General features: G+C 35.5%; 1 protein-coding gene and 1 long non-coding RNA gene across 2 annotated transcripts; one reads left to right on the top strand and one right to left on the bottom strand.

The window, feature by feature from the left end:
* Positions 1-4: 4 nt before the first annotated feature.
* LOC137725800 (uncharacterized) lies at positions 5-4,076 on the bottom strand. The gene is made up of 2 exons (XM_068464595.2): positions 696-4,076; positions 5-601 (listed from the first exon to the last, which is right to left on the bottom strand). Exons 1-2 carry the CDS (start codon positions 4,003-4,005, stop codon positions 228-230), a joined length of 3,684 nt encoding a protein of 1,227 aa, XP_068320696.2. The 5' UTR covers positions 4,006-4,076; the 3' UTR covers positions 5-227.
* Positions 4,077-13,434: 9,358 nt separating this feature from the next.
* Positions 13,435-18,120, top strand: LOC148696766 (uncharacterized). Its single transcript, XR_015962562.1, has 2 exons — positions 13,435-13,664; positions 17,620-18,120. It is a non-coding gene; the product is annotated as an uncharacterized LOC148696766 (long non-coding RNA).
* Positions 18,121-19,539: the final 1,419 nt, after the last annotated feature.

The raw sequence follows: 19,539 nt of genomic DNA, 5'->3' as shown, positions 1-19,539 counted from the left end.
GCGGTTTTGCAGAGAATGTTGAACGTACAAGTCTCCAACTCTTGTGTGTTCAATATTTGCCCGTACAAGTCTCCAACCCTTTCCGTTAAGAGAAAAACTCCGGTATATATCCCGGTTATATGTAAGAATTTCCCAGCACCTAGAAGCAACAGTCTTGTAGACCATAAGCACAGTGCATTTACATATAAAACACAAACAACCTGAGAGATGGCTAGTTTCAATCCCTTCTATTTTTGATGCCCGGTTAGTTTGTTGATGGTTAATGCACTAAATGGTTCGGAGAGGCAAGGGAGTGTCCGAGCCGATAGCTCTTGGGCCACGTGACGCATTGTGGGTCGCAACTCCGGATGTGCACGAGCGCAGGCCAATGCTAAGGTGACCACTAACGCCACTGCCTCCGCCAATTCAGAAGTTGGAGGCTCTAGCCTTTGGTCTAATACATCTTTTAAAAGCAACTCTGCATCTCCCTTCAATGTTGTTGATGATTCTGATAAGGATTCGAGCATTTCCCCCGGGTGCCTTCCCATCACAATTTCTAGTGCCACCACTCCAAAGCTATACACATCGCTCTTATCCGTGACACGCATAGTAAATGCAAGCTCTGCGCATCAAGAAAAAGAAAAATTAACCACCTTAAACATACCTTAGTCACCAAAAAAAACAGCAAAAAATGAACACATTCTAATTTACGATACCTGGTGCCATGTAGCCATAAGAACCAGCAACGTTGGTCCAATTGGTTGAATCCGAGCTCAAGAGTTTTGCCGTTCCAAAATCTGATAGCTGAGGCTCGAAATCCCACTCGAGCAATACATTGTTGATAGAAACATCCCGGTGCACAACAGGTGGAGAACAATCATTGTGCAAGTAAGAGAGTGCATGAGCTAGTCCTTGCACAATTTTCACCCTTGTACCCCAGTCAAGCTCAGCGCCTCTGTCCGCATCATACAAGGCTTTTCCCAGGCTACCTCTCTCTAAATACTCATAAACCAAGAACATGGAACCCCTCCTTGAACAGAACCCGAAAAGCCTAATGATGTTCCGGTGCCTGACATGCGTCAAAGTTTTGATTTCGTTCTCAAAACTCTGCCGATTTGTTGCTGGAATGTCGCTAGAGTCGGATATATTAAGCCTCTTAACTGCAACAATTTGGCCCGATAGCAACTCTGCTTTGTACACCGTTCCGAATCCTCCTTTTCCAATGCAGTACTTCTCATCAAAGTCCTCCGTGGCCTTGACGATTTCCCCAAATGTAAACTTCACTTCTCTTTCCCATATGTTAGACTCAAAGCTTTCAGATTTGGAACTCTTGGTTTCCACATCAAGCGGCTTAGGCTTCTTTCGGAATATAAGAATCAGAGCAATGGCAGCTGCAATCAATAATAAACCACAAACAGGTACAAAGACACCAATCAGAATTTTGTTGGTGTTCGTATTGGACTTTTTTCCGGAGGAACTGCAGGCAGTTAGTCCCTCTAAAGCTCCACACAAACCAGGGTTCCCAGCAAAGGCATTTGCAGGTGCCTTTTGGAAAATGCCACTGCTCGGCACTGCACCTGTCAAGTTGTTATAAGAGAAGTCATAGCTATTTAGACTAAGCATGTTGGTAAATGATGAAGGGATTGCCCCCGAGAGGTGGTTGTTCGAGACATTGAGAACCTCCAACTGTGTGAGCTTGGCCAAGTTTGAAGGTATTTGTCCGGATAGAGAATTGCTACTAAGATCCAATAAGTACCTCAACTCTAAGTTGCCAATCTCAGCCGGGATATTACCTGAAAACTTGTTGTGGCTCAAGTTCAAGCTCGTTAATTTGTTGAATGTGCCAGGATCAATTGGTATGTCTCCCATGAAACTGTTATCGGACAAATCTAGAAGCTCGAGCTTACTCAATGTGCCTAGACTCTTGGGGATTGATCCAGTCAAGTGGTTCCTGCTAAGATTGAGCGTGAACAGAAAAGTCAGATTTCCTATTCCATTAGGAATCTGCCCACTGAATTCATTAGACTCTAAGCTCAGATAATGCAGTTGAGTCAACTTCGCAAGCTCAGACGGGATTTGACCCGAAATTTTATTTCTACCCATACGCATATCCGTGATGTTTCTGCATTCTCCCCACTGTGGTGAGAGTGTACCAACAAACTGGTTGTCAGTAAGAGCAATGAATTCAAGACTGGGATGAACACCAAATGCATTTGTAATGTTCCCGGTAAATTGGTTCGCATCAAACCGGACTCTAGACAATGCCAAACAATTCCTCAAGCACTCAGGCAAAGACCCAGTGAGATTGTTACTGTTCACTGTGAAAACTTGCAAACCGAATCCGCTGCACAACTCCGGTGGCAACTCTCCAGAGAAGCTGTTGTTTGAAAAGCTAACATATGTAAGACCAGGACTGTACTTCCCAAAATCGCTCGGAATGCCACCCGATAACTTATTCGTGAAAACAGAAAAACTCTGCAGGTTTGTGAGGAGAGAAATGTTCTTTGGCAACTCTCCCTCCAGTTCGTTTGTGTTGACATCAAAGTTAGCAAGTGACACCATGTTACCAATCTCCGGGGGGATTGTCCCGCTAAGATTGTTGGAGAAAAGTTGCAAGCTTTGAAGATTGCTGAGACTCCACATTGTCATAGGAATTGGCCCGGATAGCTGGTTCGCGGAAAGATCCAAATGCCCGATGTCTTTCAAGTTTCCAATCTCCGATGGAATTGAGGAATTGAACTTATTTTGGTACAGGTACAGGACACTGAGTTTCGTCAACAGACCAATTTCGGGTGGAATGCTCCCACTGAAGCTATTGTTCTGGAGTTGCAAAGAGACAATTTCAGTCCAATTGGAGAGCAGCGAAGGCGGGATTGGACCGGATAACAAATTCCCGGATAAACCCAATTCAACAATGTTGGTCAGACCAGACAAGGACAGAGGCAGCTCCCCAGTGAGGAAATTGGAAGCCAATGCCAAGTAAGTGAGATTAGTACAAAAACCAAGCTCGAAAGGGATCGAAGAGTTCAATGAATTGTTTCTAAGATCAAGGTATTGGAGCTCTCTAAGTTGTCCTATGGAAGATGGGATTTCCCCTTCAAGTGAATTGGTAAGCAAATCAATTCTCTGCAGCCGAGAAACCAGCCCAATATCCTCAGGAATCGGACCGCTGAACCGGTTCAGAGCCAAATGAAGATGTTTAAGCTTAAGAAAGCCTGCTGGCAATGCCCCTTGGAATTGGTTACTAGTAAGATTGAGATACTCGAGCTTTCCCAGATTGGTAAAAGCACTTTCTGGTATTTCACCAGTCAATGAATTTTGAGATAAATCCAGAAAAGTTAAGTTCTTGCAACCAGATACAAATTTATCTGGGAAATTAGACTCCAGATGGTTGAGATAAATGTCAAGGTATTGCAAAAGGGGCATGCTTGTAAATTTAGACCAGTCAGGGGTTTCTAAATAATTTGCACCCAGAAGCAAAAATTGTACCTTTTGGAGGTTGCTGAGCTGGTAGGGGATTGCACCAGAGAGGTTGTTGTTGAAGAAGCTGAGATAGTCAACGTTGGTCAACATACCTGCTTCCTCAGGGATTTCTTGGGTGAAAAGGTTGTTTCCCAGGTCCAAAGTTCTGAGCTTTGAGAGGGTTCCAATGGCGGATGGGACGGGCCCACTGAAATTGTTGGCATTGAGGTTGAAGTGGGTGAGGTTGGAAAATGGGGTGAAGTTGAACTGGGTTAGGGTTGCTGAGATGTTGAGGTTGGAGAGGTCTATCTGGGAAACTGTTCTGGTGATGGGGTTGCAAGAAATGGCTGTCCAGTCGCAGAGGTTTTTGAGGTTTGTGTGGGCCCATGTATCCAGAGAAGGTGGTGGGGGTGAGGAAAAGCTGCTTTTCCAGGCTATAAGTGCTTCTGCTTGTGCTGCTGGTGAGGAGGCTGCCTTCAATGGAAGAAGGGAGAGGACGAGGAAGAGAATGTGGAGGAGCAGGAGGAGGAGAAAAGGAGGAGGAAGCTTGGGAAGTGCTTTCATGGTGTTTGACCAATTTGAAATTCTTGTTTGATTCCAAGGGTTTTAATTTTATGGAGGAAGAGTGGGGCGTCCACTGTGGGAATTAATTATAAAAACAGGAAATATACGGGTCAACTTAAAGAGTGATGGTCCTCATTTGCAGCTGATGTGATTGATCACAGGTTTCGTTTGGACAAAGTGCAACTTGGAGTTGGGGGGACTTTGATTTTTTATGGTCTGTTTTTCTGAAAGAGAAGGTTTGAGATTTGACTTTCACAAATTTCGACTCTCACACATTCTTTTTCATTTTTTAATCCTCGAATCGGATGATTAATTTTGTATGTAAATTAATAAAATGCTGCAGTTTTCCGTAAAGATTCTTGTAAGAATGTTTGACAAAACGACCAAACTAGCGGTCTACATACTCTCCCTCATCTTTTACTACTGTATCATCCATCAAATTTTTTTTAACAGATGCGTGTGCACTTATTTCTACCTCTCAAACATTCTTTATTAATTTTTTTTTCATTTGATTTTTTTTAATTTATTTGACCTGATAACCGAAAATGAGAAAAACTTGACAGATAAAAAAGGTGTGTAAATAGCACTACCATTAACAAATTTGTTTATAGTGTGCCATTTATATTCTCCGTTGTACTTGTTGCTGTGCAAAATTATGGGATATCGTTTTGGAGAATAATTCCCTCTCCTCCTAATCTTCTTCCCTTTCTTCTTCATTAATTTGAACGATTACGGTTAAACTACGTCAATATTTTATATTGATATTTTTATAAAGACAAAATGACAAAAAGCAAAATGTGAAAGGAGGGAAAGGAAATAGGGAGGACAAAATCCTATTCCTTTGTGTTTTTGCATTTTGAAGAAGAACTTACATACAAATAGAACAGTATGGTGGTGATCTCATAATTAAGCACGTGATGTTATATTTTTGTATTTTGAAAAAAGAACTTACGTGAAATTAGAACGATAAGATGGTGATATCCTATCACTCACATGATGTTATGTGAAAATAAAATAAAATATATAACAACGCCCGATAAGATGCAAATACTAGCAATGCATAAAATACTACTAGGCTATTAGTTATTTCTCTAAGTATACAAATTATAGTTTGACATGTATGCAATGATGGAAACAAAATTTTATCACACGGATGGCATGAAAAATATGCTCTCAAATATATTATAAAATTTAATGTTAGAAATTGATACCATCCTCAAATTCAAACTCCCTCAAGAAAAATAATTTTTTGGAATAATTTGTAACGCATCGAAAGCAAGTATTTTTGGTGCTCTAGAGTATCCTCTAAGCAGTGGCAGATCCAGAAAATAATATTAGGGGGTTAGTAAGAATAGCGCGCAAATTTTTTTTACGAGAAATAACATGCATATCGCCATTTCATCTAGTCTTGTTAGGCCTGAAGTTATTTGGAAAGGTATAATGCACACCTGTTAATGCCTCATTTGTGAGAGTAACTAACATGTTCCAAGGCGGCTTCCATATGAATGCTTAACAAAGAAACACACTTATCTTGAACACACTAACAATGTTTGATATCATTACATCCCGTTAATATGTTTGTCCAAGAATGATGATGCTTTATTATTCACTGAGATCACCATTTCATTCACTTTTCTTTCAGACATTTTATCATGTATGAAGCCAACTCTAATCTTCAAAAGGGTAACACCCAAGGTATACATGAACATTTATCGAAGTTCGAAAGATCAGCACCCATGGTATCCATAAACGTTCACCAAAGTTCGGCTCCCTGCCCCTCAATGCATCCGCCACTGCCTCTAAGCCAACTTAATATGCACTTTAGATGTATTGACATATCAAATGCTCTAATCATTACACATTGTTCCTTTCTCATGCGAGGTCCTTAATTATTTGAAAGGAAAAAAAAAAAAAAAACACGAAGTGGACGTGAATTTTTTTTTCTTTGTTTTTCCGGCTATTTTGGCTTTTATCATACAATAATTTGCAATTAAAGAAAAATAACTCCTTACACGCTATATGTAACTTAGTTATTACTTAAAAGTTAGCAAACTATATAATAAATTTTTGAAATTAAAATTACTAAGCTTATAATGAAATTTGTATGAAATATTATTAACTGTGTTTTAAATTATGACGAAATAAATTAACAGTGAACTCGTAAAAAAATATTAATTATAATACTTAATCCTCGAAACTAAGATTGTCCTCATATTTTAATCTCCTCGATGAAAAACGAAATCTGCAGTGTATAATCTATATACTGCATGGTAGCAAGTGTTTTTGGTGCTTTAGAGTCTTGTCTAATCTAATGACAACGTGAAAAAAATAGACCTTTTATTTATAAATGAAAAGTAGAACACTAACATAATATTAAGTGACTTTTCTTTTTATTGTTTAAGAAATAGAGATAGCGGTCGGCCTCCTTGTAATGATTAAGGTTAGGACTTAGGGCACTTGTGTATATTTTAATTTTCAGCTGTATGCATACTTGTTTAATGTTGAATACTTGGGCAATAATATATTTTAGAGCGCGGGTTGCGGATCACCCCTTTCTAGTGGAATTTTTATAACCACATATTCTGCATTAGCAAATAAAATTAAAAATGCTTGGCAAAACCAATTAGGAGAAGACAAATGACAATCTGGTAAAACGTACTTTATAATTTATAAACAAACACTACTTGGTGATAACATCCTTAATTAACATCACTAGTGGGTGCGTAAATCGCAATCAGTCAAAATATAAAGCAACAAGGATGCTTCAACTCCTTTTGTTCCTTTGGATATGCCTGGAAATGTTGGATATATATATATATATATATATATATATATATATATATATTTTTTTTTTTTTTTTTTTTTATTCTTAGATAATTTAAGGAACACAATAAAGTGGACTAGCAGAAGCAGATAATTAATTGGGTGATAAGCATTACAATCATTTTGGAGTGCTGAACAAAAATATTTCCTAATTTCAAAGGTGAACTAGCAACAAAAGGCCTCCATAGTATGTGTGGAGACATAAATTAACCACATTCAATAAGAGAAGGATACATGGACTATATGTTGAATACAATAAATTTACCCTTGATGTCGTGAGTAGTCCATACAATTTCCCTAAGAGAATAAAACGTAGTTGACTTTAAGATAATTGGACTTTTATACCACTAACACACCATGGACTCTTTGGGCCACCCATAATATATTCTTCCATCAGGCCCATACCTGGTTCAATGGTGGTAAGGCACCGACTCTTTGGAGTCTCTCCTTGGGTGTCCTCCACACCTGCGCTCTTACCAATAGTGACCTTCAGGATTACTAGCTAGTAGGACTGCGGAGACTGACCTACATCATCAAGGACTGCCTAGCATGCTCTGTAACCTCCCATCCCAGCTGACTACTTGGGTTTTTTTCCCTATAAATAGCCAAGTCATTTAAAGAAAATTGCAATAACCACTTATTACTCAGAACTCTTTCAAGTTCTATTTTCTCTCTACTACTTTTTTGACTTAGGCATAAGAAGTCCTTTAGCGGACATCATCCCATTTTTCAATGTTGAGTACTTGGACAATAATATATTTTAGAGCGTGGGTTGCGGGTCGCCCTTTCTAGTGGAATTTTTAGTACCACACATTTTGCACTAGCAAACTAAATTAAAAATACTTAACAAAACCAATTAAGAGAAGACAAATGACAATCTAGTATGTCATACATTATAATTTATAAACAAACATTACTTGGTGAGAACATCCTTAAGTAACATCACTAATGGGTGCGTTATTGTAATCAATCAGAATATATGCAACAAGGATGCTTCAACTCCTTTTGGCTCTTCGAATATGCCTGGAAATGTTGGATATCTACTTTTTTTTATTCCTAGGCAATTTAGGGAACACATTAAAGTGGAGCGGCGGCAACAGGTAATCAATTAAGTGGTGAGTAGTTTATCACTTAAGGGTGATGAATTAAAATATTTTCTAAATATTAAAGGAACCTTTTTGTTCACTACTCTAAACTTTGGTGTATGATCATCATACATCTAATCATCTGTTATGTGTCTTTTCACTTAATTTTGGTTAAGTAATTTCAAAATTGAAAAAGTAACATTCAATGTGAAAATTAACTAGACTTAGGTAAAAGTACACATGACAAATAGTTAGGTGTATGGTGAGCATATACCATAGTTATGGTAGGGAACAAAAATGCACCCAATATCAAAGGTTTACTGCTAACAGAAGACCTCCATAGTATGTGTGGAGACATAAATTAACCACATTTTATTGGAGAATGAATTGTGGACTATATGCTCAATGTGATGGTTGTACCCTTGACGCCATGAGTGGACTACATAATTACTCTGAGGGATTAACACGTAGTTTGTCCTAAGGTAATTGGGCTTTTATGCCACACTAACACATCATGGGCTTTGTTGGCCCCCCATGGTGTCGGTCATGGGCTCATGGGGCCACCCATAATACGTTCTTCCATTAGGGCTATACCTGGTCTAATGATGGCAGGGCACTGACTCTTCAGAGTCTTTCCTTGAGTGTCCAGCACACCTATGTTTTTACCGACAAGGATCTTCATGATTACTAGCTAGCAGGATTCCGAAGACTGACTTGCATCATCAAGGACTGTCTAGTATGCTATACAACCTCCTTTCCCAGTTGCCCACTAGGGTTTCTTCCTTATATATAGCCAAGTCATTTCAAGAAAACGGTAATCACCACTTACTACTCATAACTCTCTCAATTTCTATTTTTCTCTCTATTGCATTTTTGAATTAGGCATTGGAAGCCTTTTGGAGGACAGCTGTGTAGAAAATTTCGTCCACAATATCTGAGAGTATCTTTAATAGACGAACCAAAATATTTGGTTGAAACTTTCTCGTAGGCCTTTTGGCGGACAGTCTCCCCCTTTTTTAGGGCGTTCATCAATTAGGCTAATGGTGTTTGTTCTCTTTGCATGTGGAATTTCACACATATGCAGTAGTAGAGCTACACTGAGGGCTGGTGTAGGACAAGATTGAGGTGAATTTCTATGAACAAAAAGTAAAGAAAAGGAAGTGACGCATGAGAGAAAAACTCCACCAAATATCAAATATGACGTTAAAAGAGGAAGAATAACATTTTGTTGGATTTTTTGAGTTGCTTAGCGTATCAATGAAAGGTGGAGTTGATGAGCACTTTGATGTTTAATAGGTCACATTCATGCATCATACTAATCCATACCTATGTATCTGCTAGTGCACTTATCTTAGGTTCATACATTACAATTATGTATTCTTTATTTTGCATTTATATGCATCACCTAGCTATATAAGGGTCGCTTGTACCCTTAATTTTGACTTTCGAATAATCAATTTACAGACTATCTCAGTTTCTCTCATTGAGCGTGCTAATTCTTGTTTTCCGCTTCCGTTATGCGTCAGTTGCTACTAAGGATGAAATGTGAAATTGGAAAAATTGAAGATTGAAGATGCTTTGCTATTGCTGCTAGTCCTCTTCCTATAGATGTTAAATACAAAGTTAAGTGGGTTTGTTGAGAGTAAATCTCACAGTTGAGAAAAAAGAGACTTTGCATAAGCTCCTAAATAATTGGACTATTTTCGAGATTGTCAATTGATTTTATAGTGAAACTTCAACTTTATTCAAAGCTAGTAAGAAAAATGACAAGTCCAAGTGATATTTTCTTGTAAAAAAATCTGTTACTTTTTCTGTGTGACTTAGGAAAGGTGTTCATGTAAATCGTCACCCCTACCTTTTATATAGTTTTAATCTTAGTCTAACCAACCTACTCCTACTCAATTCAAGATGCTTTTATTTGATTATGGATTAATAAATAATGTCATTATATATACCTATTCTAATTACAAGTGGTCAATTATTTTGGTGACTTCTTCTTATTCAACCCACTATATCTTAGGTTTAAACTTTTTCCCTTCTCTTAGTGTAGATTAGTGTAGAATATGGTTTGTTATATATAAAAAAAAAAAAAAGATCCAATTAAAAGGAACTTTAATTAAGATAGCATATCCGGTGTTTTTTTATATATACTTGCAATGCAGCATGCACCACTTAGAGCAGTTCCAGCGTTGGCTAGTGCTCCGGGGAAGGGCTAGTGAACAGGGCCGTAGAGCCCGAGTGAGAGAGTCCACCGTGTGGCAGCCCGAGGGATAGGCCTGGCCCGAGGGAGGGGCTTGGCATGAGTTGCCAGCCCGAGAGCCCGAGGGCTTTATGTCTCACGGCTGACGTCAGCCACTTTTTTTATTTTTTTCTGTCAGGCGCGTGGCCCTCAAACGCGAGTATGGGAGCGTGGGCCGACAAGATTTCAAGAATTGGGGCCCGCGACCGTTGAAAATTGTTACCGTTGGGAAGCCACATGGCTTCCCATGGTCCGTTCGATCTCAACGGCAAAACATTTTGGATCGTCTGATTTGCAACGGTAATAAAAATAAAAAAAACCTTATTTAATATCAACCGTTGGATCTGAGATCAACGGTTGATATTATTAGCCTTTATAAATAAATAAAAAACAGTTTTAAAAATCAGAAATGTTACCGTTGTGACACGTGGCACAATCTGGAGTGTTGGAATTCAATTTTTTTTAAAATCGAACGGCAGATATTAATTAGTTGAATAAAAAAAATTTAAAAAATTGTAAAAAATATGGAAAAAAAAATTAAAAATTAAAAAAAAAATTGTTTTTACTTTTCTATAAATACATTTTCATTATCATCTACCTTACATATAAAAAAATTGATTTTTTAAAAAAAAATCTTATCGGAAATCCATCATCAATAATTATCTTTTTCGGATTACGACACGTGACGCAACGAAAACGATTAAAAATCTGTTGGTCTGAAATTACAAATAAAATTATTTTGTATTATTTTATAAATTTTCGAATAATGACACTTGGCGCAACGACAACGATTAAAAATTCCAATCCGAAATTACAAATAAAATTATGTTGTATTATTTTATAAATACAAAAAATACTAATATTTTATTGCCTATTGCCAGGGTTATTGAAATGCAATGGTGGAGATACAAAAGGTAGTTAATGTTCATTAGGATAGTTACTGTTCACCGGGTGGATAGCATAGTGTATTGCCTGGGAGGAGGGTTCCCACGCTGGAACTGCTCTTAATGGAATGCAAAAAGAAAATAGAATGGGTTGACGTTGACCTCATGACCTGAGTCGTTCATGGCGGCCCGTCTCTCTCTTTTGTGCTTATTCCAAGATCAATGTGCGAGGTTTCAACTAGGGGTGGGCTCAAAAAACCGAAAACCGAAAAAAACCGAAAACCGAACCGGACCGAGACCGAAAAAAACCGAACCGAAAAAAAAACCGAACCGAAATTGTCAAACCGAACCGAACCGAATCTGACCGGTTCGGTTTCGGTTTTTGAGGCTCGGAAACCGAACCGAACTGATATATATATATATATATTTTTTTTTTTGAATATTTATAAATAGTTTAGTCATACAATCATAACAAAACAGAACCTGTTGCCAAGTTGGTTTCAGTGAAACTTTACAAGCATGGAGGCATGGGTTCGAACCCTCATGCCTCCAGGATTTGTGAGATGTTTTTTAATTTGTTAATCTTTTTAACAAAACCCTTAACTGTAACCCTAACCCTCCTCCTCCTTATTTTTCATTCCGCCTGACCTATTAATATGAATGTGAACTTTCATATTTCCTTTTTTTTTTTTTTAATAATTTTGGAGGGAGAAAGAAAAAAAAAAAAAAAAAAAAAAAAAAAAAAACCGAACCGAAAAAAACCGAAAAAAATTTGAACCGAACCGAACCGAACCGAAATTTCGGTTCGGTTTCGGTTTTGAGAAAAAACCGAATCGAAAAAAACCGAACCCAGCCCTAGTTTCAACGTCTAAATGAACATCTTTTTACCTTTTCTTGATAACTAGTTGAAATTTAAACTTTTGCATCGTTTGATGTTTGTGGTAGGTAAAAAGGTTGACTACGAGAGATGGAGCCTGGTAGTTTCTGACATGACACGATAACACGATACTAAAACAACACGAAAATAACGGATTTCGGATCAACACGATAATTAATCGGGTCATTATCGGTTGACACGATAAGGACCCGTTAATAAAGGGTTCTTAACGGGTATACACGCGGGTAACACGTGGGTAACCCGTTTCGACCTGTTAAGAAAAAAAATTATTTTGATAATTTTAAAGTTTAATTACTTAAAGATTAATTATAAAATACAATAGCCATATTAATATATACAATGTATTCTATATTAAATATATATTATATAGTTTTGTATTATTATTCTATATAAGTTAAAAAAAAAAAAAGTTTTGGTCATTATTTATTTTTATTATGAGAGTTCTTTATTATCATTAATAGGATAAATTTTACTTAACATGTTGTTGTCCAAAATTAAAATAAACTAGTATAGTATTTGTATAGGTAAGAACTAAGAAGACACACATACAAGTATGAAAAATGTGAAAGAATATATACACACTCGGGATTCATCATTATTCCTCCACGAGTAGATAATGGTTACACTTACATTATCGTTTAGATTTTTAAAATCTTCTAAACCCTCATGAATAATGTTTTTTATTTGAGGGAAAAATTAATAAAATTAATAATAATTATTGTAGAAGTGTAAAAAATGTAAAAAAAAAATATACAATCACTCATAATGGCAAGCTTTACAACTTTCATGAAGGGGTTAGCTTCGAAATCCAACACTATAATCCATAAACGTTAAATTTATATTTAACCGTCGATTGTCATTTATGCTTTATTCTTGTTACTGAATTTCATTTTTTAAATTTGCTTTTTTGAAAACATGATGGATCTGGTAGATGTAAGAAGATGAATGGTTCAGATCTTTGATATCACGTTTCTATATTTACGGTTAACTGAAATATGAGTCGAAGTCATATAGTTTGTAAAAACTTTATAAACATTAAGCAATATTTTCACTAACCTTAAAACTCTGAACATAATATCAACGATCCAAACCGTTCATCTTCTTGCATCTTCTAATAGATCATGTTTTCAAAAAAGAAAATCTGAAAAAACAAAATTTGATAAGAAAAATGAAGTGTAAGTGTAAACAACAATCAACGGTTAAATTTTGATCTATGATTTATATGATTATAGGGGCGAATTTCGAAGTTAAGCTGATCATGAAAGTTGTAAAGCTTGTCATTACGAGCGTTTATATTTTTTTTCTATATTTTTTGCACTTCTATATTAATTAAAAAACTATTAAAGACTTTACTTAAATAACAACGGTAAGATAAATGAGAATAAATCTGTACCGTTGGATTCTGTTTCAATTATATTATTAGAAATTTTTGGGACAAAAAAACCCCTTGTATTTTCCAATTTTACCATGTGATGATCTGATCTGATCAAAAGTCAAAACAACAGCCAGCCTGAATCCCTTTCTATCTCCCCACTCCCGTAACCCTCTCTCCCGACCCGCTGCCTGTTCTTCCTAGCCCCTCCCTCCCGCCGTATACTCTTCCAGTAGCCTCTCTCAGTATCTCTTTTCTCCTCCCTCGTGCAGTGGTAGCCTGGACGGAATCATTCTTGATCTTGTCATCTCTGCTCTGGTCTTCTCTACATCTCTGCATTCTCCAGATTCCACTCCAGGTTCGATTTTGTTTCTACATCTCTACATCTCTGTTCTTTTCATTTGTTTAATGTTGTATCTTCATAAATCTTATGTTTTTGTTTCTTCTTTTTCATTCGGTGGTACGGTTTTGGTGAACTATTAAGCTTAGTTCGTGTTGTTGAATGTACTCTAATGATCCTTGCACAATGTGCATAATTGTTAATTCGTTTCAATTCAATGATGTGTAGAACTTCTTTTGCTTTCTGGGTTTGCAAAACTAGGTTAAGAATTTTGAGCTTAGATAATATTTATAGGGATTAGGTTTGAGAGACCTTAAGCACACATGGGTTAAGTGTGGGGAAGAATTGTTGATGAGCTTGCTGTAGTTTGAAATATTAGATATAAACAGATATGCGCTTTTCCAAATCAAATACCCTCAAAAAGACATTGGGCAAATCAGTCTATGGATGCCTGCTCAATTATGTCCAAAACACACCCCTAAAAGTTTGAACTTTATATGGTTTTGTAGGTGGAAGTGGTCTATATACTTGATTAATTGAAGGATTGTTTTATATTTCCACTATGTCTTTGTAAATTTCTATAAAGAAGTGGTAGAATTTTATGTGGGAAATTTTGTGTGGAAGGGGATAGTTACTTTATAGAGGATGATGCTGGCTGTTTATAACCTGTGTAGGTAAATTTCGAAAATTGCTTGATGAGTATTTTTTGCTAGTGTTCTCTGCAGCTAAATTTGATCTTGTATATATGCGTGTGCTGGTATACCTTATAAGAGTTTGTTAGATTTCGGTGCTACATTTCTTTGAACTGCTTGTGAATTGCTAATAAAATGGTTCTTGAAACTCATTTAAGTAAGTAGTAGTTGGTGCCTTGAAAAAACTTTAAGTCTGCAATTTCAAAATGCTGATGCTAAATGCTTAATGTTTGACCTCAGAACACGAACAATGTACTACTGACTGGTCTTAAATCAAAATTAAAAATATTTCACATGTATTTAATTCATTTACTTTGCTTTTAAAACTTTGGTTGGAGGAAGCACCAAAAGTTAATAAAAGCACAGAGCACCATGTTCAGTGTTCACTTTGGTAGTCTGGTGCGCAGGTGGGGTTTAAAAAACAGGGCAAAGACAAAGTGCCCAAAATGGTATTGAACTGCTTGGTGGAGACAATAAGTATTGAACTGCTTCCATCCTCAAAATGGTTCCTATATATTGACAAGTATACCAATTGATTTGCACTCGGTGCACCGCATCGAAAACTTGGTATTATCTTGTCTAATGCTGAATGCTTGATTGCTTAGTAATATCCATTGTTACTGTTAGTAATATCCTACCTGTTTTAATTATAATTTATTAGGAAGAGGAATTCTGGCAAAACTTCAAGCCCCAGTTTTATTGCTTTTTAATTCGTATGCCTACTAAATGCTTAGCCAATTGTACATATTCCAATTTCTTTCGGATTAATCTCCCTCATCGTAATATATTTTTATTTTATTTTTATACATTTTGTTTGAATTATTTGTCTCTCATTGCTTCTTTTTAATTTGGATTCAAGAAATAAGGTATGTCATGTGTGTATGACCATTTTGACTCCGAGAAAAGAATAAGCTCAATTTATCGATTTAATAACTTTCGAACATTATCATCAAGCCCTTGACACTGCCAAAGGAGCAGCTGCACAGAACATTATCTTGTGATATTAGTAATAAGTCGGTTTAGGTTTAGGTTTAGGGTTATTAGTTTGGGTGTGCAACCTTTTTTTCACTCAAAAAAAGTATTATGTTTTTTATTTAATTATTTATGGGTTTAAAATATATTTTCCTTAACGGGTAACGGGTTGGGTTATATTACCCGTTAATATTATCGGGTCGATTTCGGATCGGGTCATTTTACCTGTTTATTTTAATAGGTGTTACACGACATGACCTGTTAAGATATCGGGTATGACACGAAAACGATACGAACACGGAAAACACGACACGAATATCAGGTCTAGATGGAGGCATCTTTTCACTCTTCATAGTTTTATTTTCATATTTCTTTTCAACCCTTTTGGACAATTTTTCCTTTCACTGTCTTGGAAAGTTCTAACATACCTCCATGCATGCATTTTGCCATTTGGAATTTTTTTTGTTCTTTTCTTTCTGGAAAACACTTCGGTGGGTGGAAAACAAATATAAGAATTCTTCAATAACTTCACAAATAAGGAGATATTTATAAGAAAAAAACTCAAATGTTTTATTTTCCTTAATAAGGAGATATTTATAAGAAAAAAACTCAAATGTTTTATTTTTCTTCATAAGGAGATATATATATATATATATATATATATATATATATATATATATATATATAAAAGAACAAAATGAAGCAATAATAGGAAATAAATCAAATCAAGTCTTTGCCCACGAGGGAAATCTGACCAAATCAAATCAAATCAAGTTTCTAAAATACTTTCCTTTATATTTACTATTTCTATTATCAAATTCATAACATAGAAATTTTAATCTAGTCCTGTTGTATACAATCGTGAATGTTACTTTTAATATATGTTTCACGTGCATTGATCAACATTCACACTTGTTCTTATTGATGGATTGTAATTTGGTTTTTATTTTTACACTAGAGCTAGAAGACTCCGCTTCATGTTGAGTATATATTCTTGTACATGAACTATTAAAATTTATGCCTTAAAAATGACTCTTTTAGTGGGATATCTTGCTTTACTTTTGATTCAATTTCTGCTCCTTGGTCACGCCAGGCTCGTGGGAAAAATTGTGTTTCATGGTTGCATAACATAGTTTTCCGTTGTTCTCATAATTTAGAAAATGGAATACAATTGCTAACAAATTAGCCAATTTAGGGCTTCTCCTTCTTCACCTTTTTGGCATATTGCTCCTCCTATATAGATTCTTCCTTTTTTAAATTTAGATTTTTTGGGCATGCCAGCCTACAAGTTTGTTTGCCATTCATAATGTGTGATTTTCTTTTTTACCTAATCCTTTTGGACATGCCTTTAATCTAAAGGGATCCCTATTTTTTGATAGAAATGGAGACTAGTTGTGGGGTTCACTTCATATCGAACTTCAACGATCTAAGCCATCTATTTTTTAAGTTGCACTTCATAGATCATCCTTGCAGAATAATACTCAAATCGAAAATGTTTGAGGTATCTAATTGAGTTTAAAGAAATTGACAAACACTATGTTATAAGAAACATTGAAATTTCACCAAGACAATCAAATAGGTAAATAGTTTCGGATTGAATTGAGTTTTTGCAAAGATGATCTATGAATGAAAACTCAAAAACTATAACTTCCTTTGCAAGCAACTGAGTTCAAAATTCTTTAAGAGAATGACATTCTCACGACCCCTTATAACACATATGAATGTATTATATTCAGGTGGCAAGCCATTCAAAGCCAAAATAACAATGTCTTCATATGCAAAATACACACCAGCAGCAGAGAGATAATCTCTAGCTTCTTTAATCTTTTGCAGATATTGTGTAATAGAATCATACTCCTTTTTGATGGTTTGCAAATTGGACTTCATCTGAAATATACTAGTTGTAGACACAGTGGAAAATTGTTCCTTGAGTCTGGTCCACAAATCCTGAGAACTAGTACTACCAATGGCACAAGATATAGCCACATGAGACAAAGTTACAGTGATTAACTGCGCACGATCATGCAATTTCCAAATAGTGAAGTCATCACTTTCAGTAATAGATGCAGAATTCGAAGAATTAATGTTTGATTCACCAGTAACAAAAGCAAGTTGAGGAAGACAGGGCATGGGGCCATCAACAAACCCTAGAATTCCATTACTCTCAAGCAATAATTGCATTTGAAAATGCCAATTCAAGTAATTCGAATCATCCAGTTTCACATTAACAGAAGTAGATATAGTAGATATGAGAGCAACAATTGGTGATTGCAAAATATGTAATTGTGTAACAGTTAATATTTTCGCAGATTTGTAGTAAGATAGAACCAAGTCTTGAGAGATGCACAGAAGAAATCTGAGCACAAACACCTTGCGAGCAAGAATCACAAAGCAGAAGAAGTCGAAAAACTGGATCAATCTTCAATTCATAGCAAAAACCCTAGAATTCACAAAGAAGATGACTTCATCCAAGCTTTGCCGGAATCGAAGATATAAACTCTAAATTTAGATTAGAAGGATGCGAAAGTAGAAGGAGGTTTGAAGATGAATGCGTTAGCAATAAAGGCGAGTGATACCATGTTAAGCTATGCACATATTGTATCAATAGTGACGAAGAATCAAGAACGCGAGAGAGAGAGAGAGAGAGAGAGAGAGAGAGAGAGAGAGAGAGAGAGAGAGAGAGAGAGAGAGAGAGAGATGAATATTATTTGTATTAATGTTTTCTTAGTAGAGAAGTTATTATATTGAGGATATATATATATAGGATCAAGGGACAAAGATTTTGACAAACACTTTTACACTCTTTTGTAGCCTTTGGATCCTATAACATTAAATGGTCTAGATTAAGAATGATGTGGAGATTGTTAAACATTAAATGACTTGGATGATTTTGTGGATTATAACTAGTAAGGAAAACACAAATTTAAATTAAATAGAATTATCTAATAAAATAAAATAGAAAAAATAATCAAGATTTGAACTGATAAAAAAAGAATGTAAAACCCATAGTGAAGAACACCCAAGAAAGGTAAGGAGACAGATCGATGTTCTTGTGCCTCACTACCTGTGATACTTTAATTTGATTGATACGAAATTTTGATGCACACTACAACAAATCAAGCTATCAGTCTCTTGAATCTTCTCAGAACAAAACCCTAAATTCTAAATCTTCAATCTTGACTCCTGGATTTCACCTTTCTATGTTTTTTTTTTTTTTAAAATACGGTGCAAATGAATGGTTGATGAGTTTGTGGCTGTGGCAATCTCAAACATACTTGACTCGATACGGTTTTGTTATGGAGGTGGCAAAGTGATTGAGTTGCTAACTTGAGATGAGGGTGCTTAACTCAAAACAAATTATTGTCAAAGCAAAACTCTTTCTGCCTCGTATCATTTTTTTTTTCTTCTATAATTAGGGTTCTTTGTTTGAAGGAAAGAAAGACTTTTCATCAAGAAGTTGTAGACCTCTTCAGCAGAGATGGAAATGGAATTTCATGTTTTAATTTTTTGATTTTTTATTTTTTTATACTGGATATTTCAAAGTTTGATTATTTATTTTTCAATTTTATTATTATTTGATATATTTTTATTTAAATCAGGGTTTTCCTTATTAGTTATAATCCACATAATCATCCAAGTCATTTAATTTTTAAAAGCCTTCAAATCACTCTTAATCAAGACATTGGATCTTATAAGATCTAAAGGCTACAAAGGAATGTAAAAATATTTGTCAAAATCTTTGTCACTTGATCCTATCCCTATATATATATATATAAATCTTAACTAATTCTCTAATATTTTGACAAGTGTCACAATCTAAACTTACATAATCCTAAGCTTATAATATTCTCTAACACTAAAAAGCTTCATTTCTTTTCTTTACAACTCAGAAAGGAAACCTGGGCATTTTTCTTATTATTATGAAGAAGACACTTGATAAGAAGCTGCTATGGTTCTGTTCCTTTCTTTCAAATTCTTCAATTTTCTTTTACCCTTTTTTTTTTTTTTTTTGAATGAAAGGTATGATATTCATTAAGATGAGAAAAACTGTACAAAGTGAGGGATAGTGTGCATACATGGGCCTTAATAAAAACCTTGCCAAGGCTTTTAATCTGGTCAAAAGGAAAAAAAGCGTCTCGTACAAACAAACTAAAGTTAACTATCCTCACATACCAAATCAAACAATACATTTAATGTGAAAAATCTTCAAATAGCGCGTCCAAAATTAA

Source organism: Pyrus communis, chromosome 5 (assembly GCF_041283825.1).
Source record: "Pyrus communis isolate YQ-2024b chromosome 5, ASM4128382v1, whole genome shotgun sequence".
NCBI lineage: Eukaryota > Viridiplantae > Streptophyta > Magnoliopsida > Rosales > Rosaceae > Pyrus > Pyrus communis.
Note: the sequence above shows the minus strand (reverse complement) of the source record. Positions and strands in the feature narration are given on the sequence as shown.

What these genes read in the sequence shown, in the direction of transcription:
- LOC137725800 (XM_068464595.2), bottom strand. Translation starts at nt 4,005, where the DNA reads ATGAAAGCACTTCCCAAGCTTCCTCCTCCTTTTCTCCTCCTCCTGCTC. An exon ending in TTATGGCTACATGGCACCAG is followed by an intron (nt 602 to 695) that starts GTATCGTAAATT and finishes CTTGATGCGCAG; the next exon opens with AGCTTGCATTTACTATGCGT.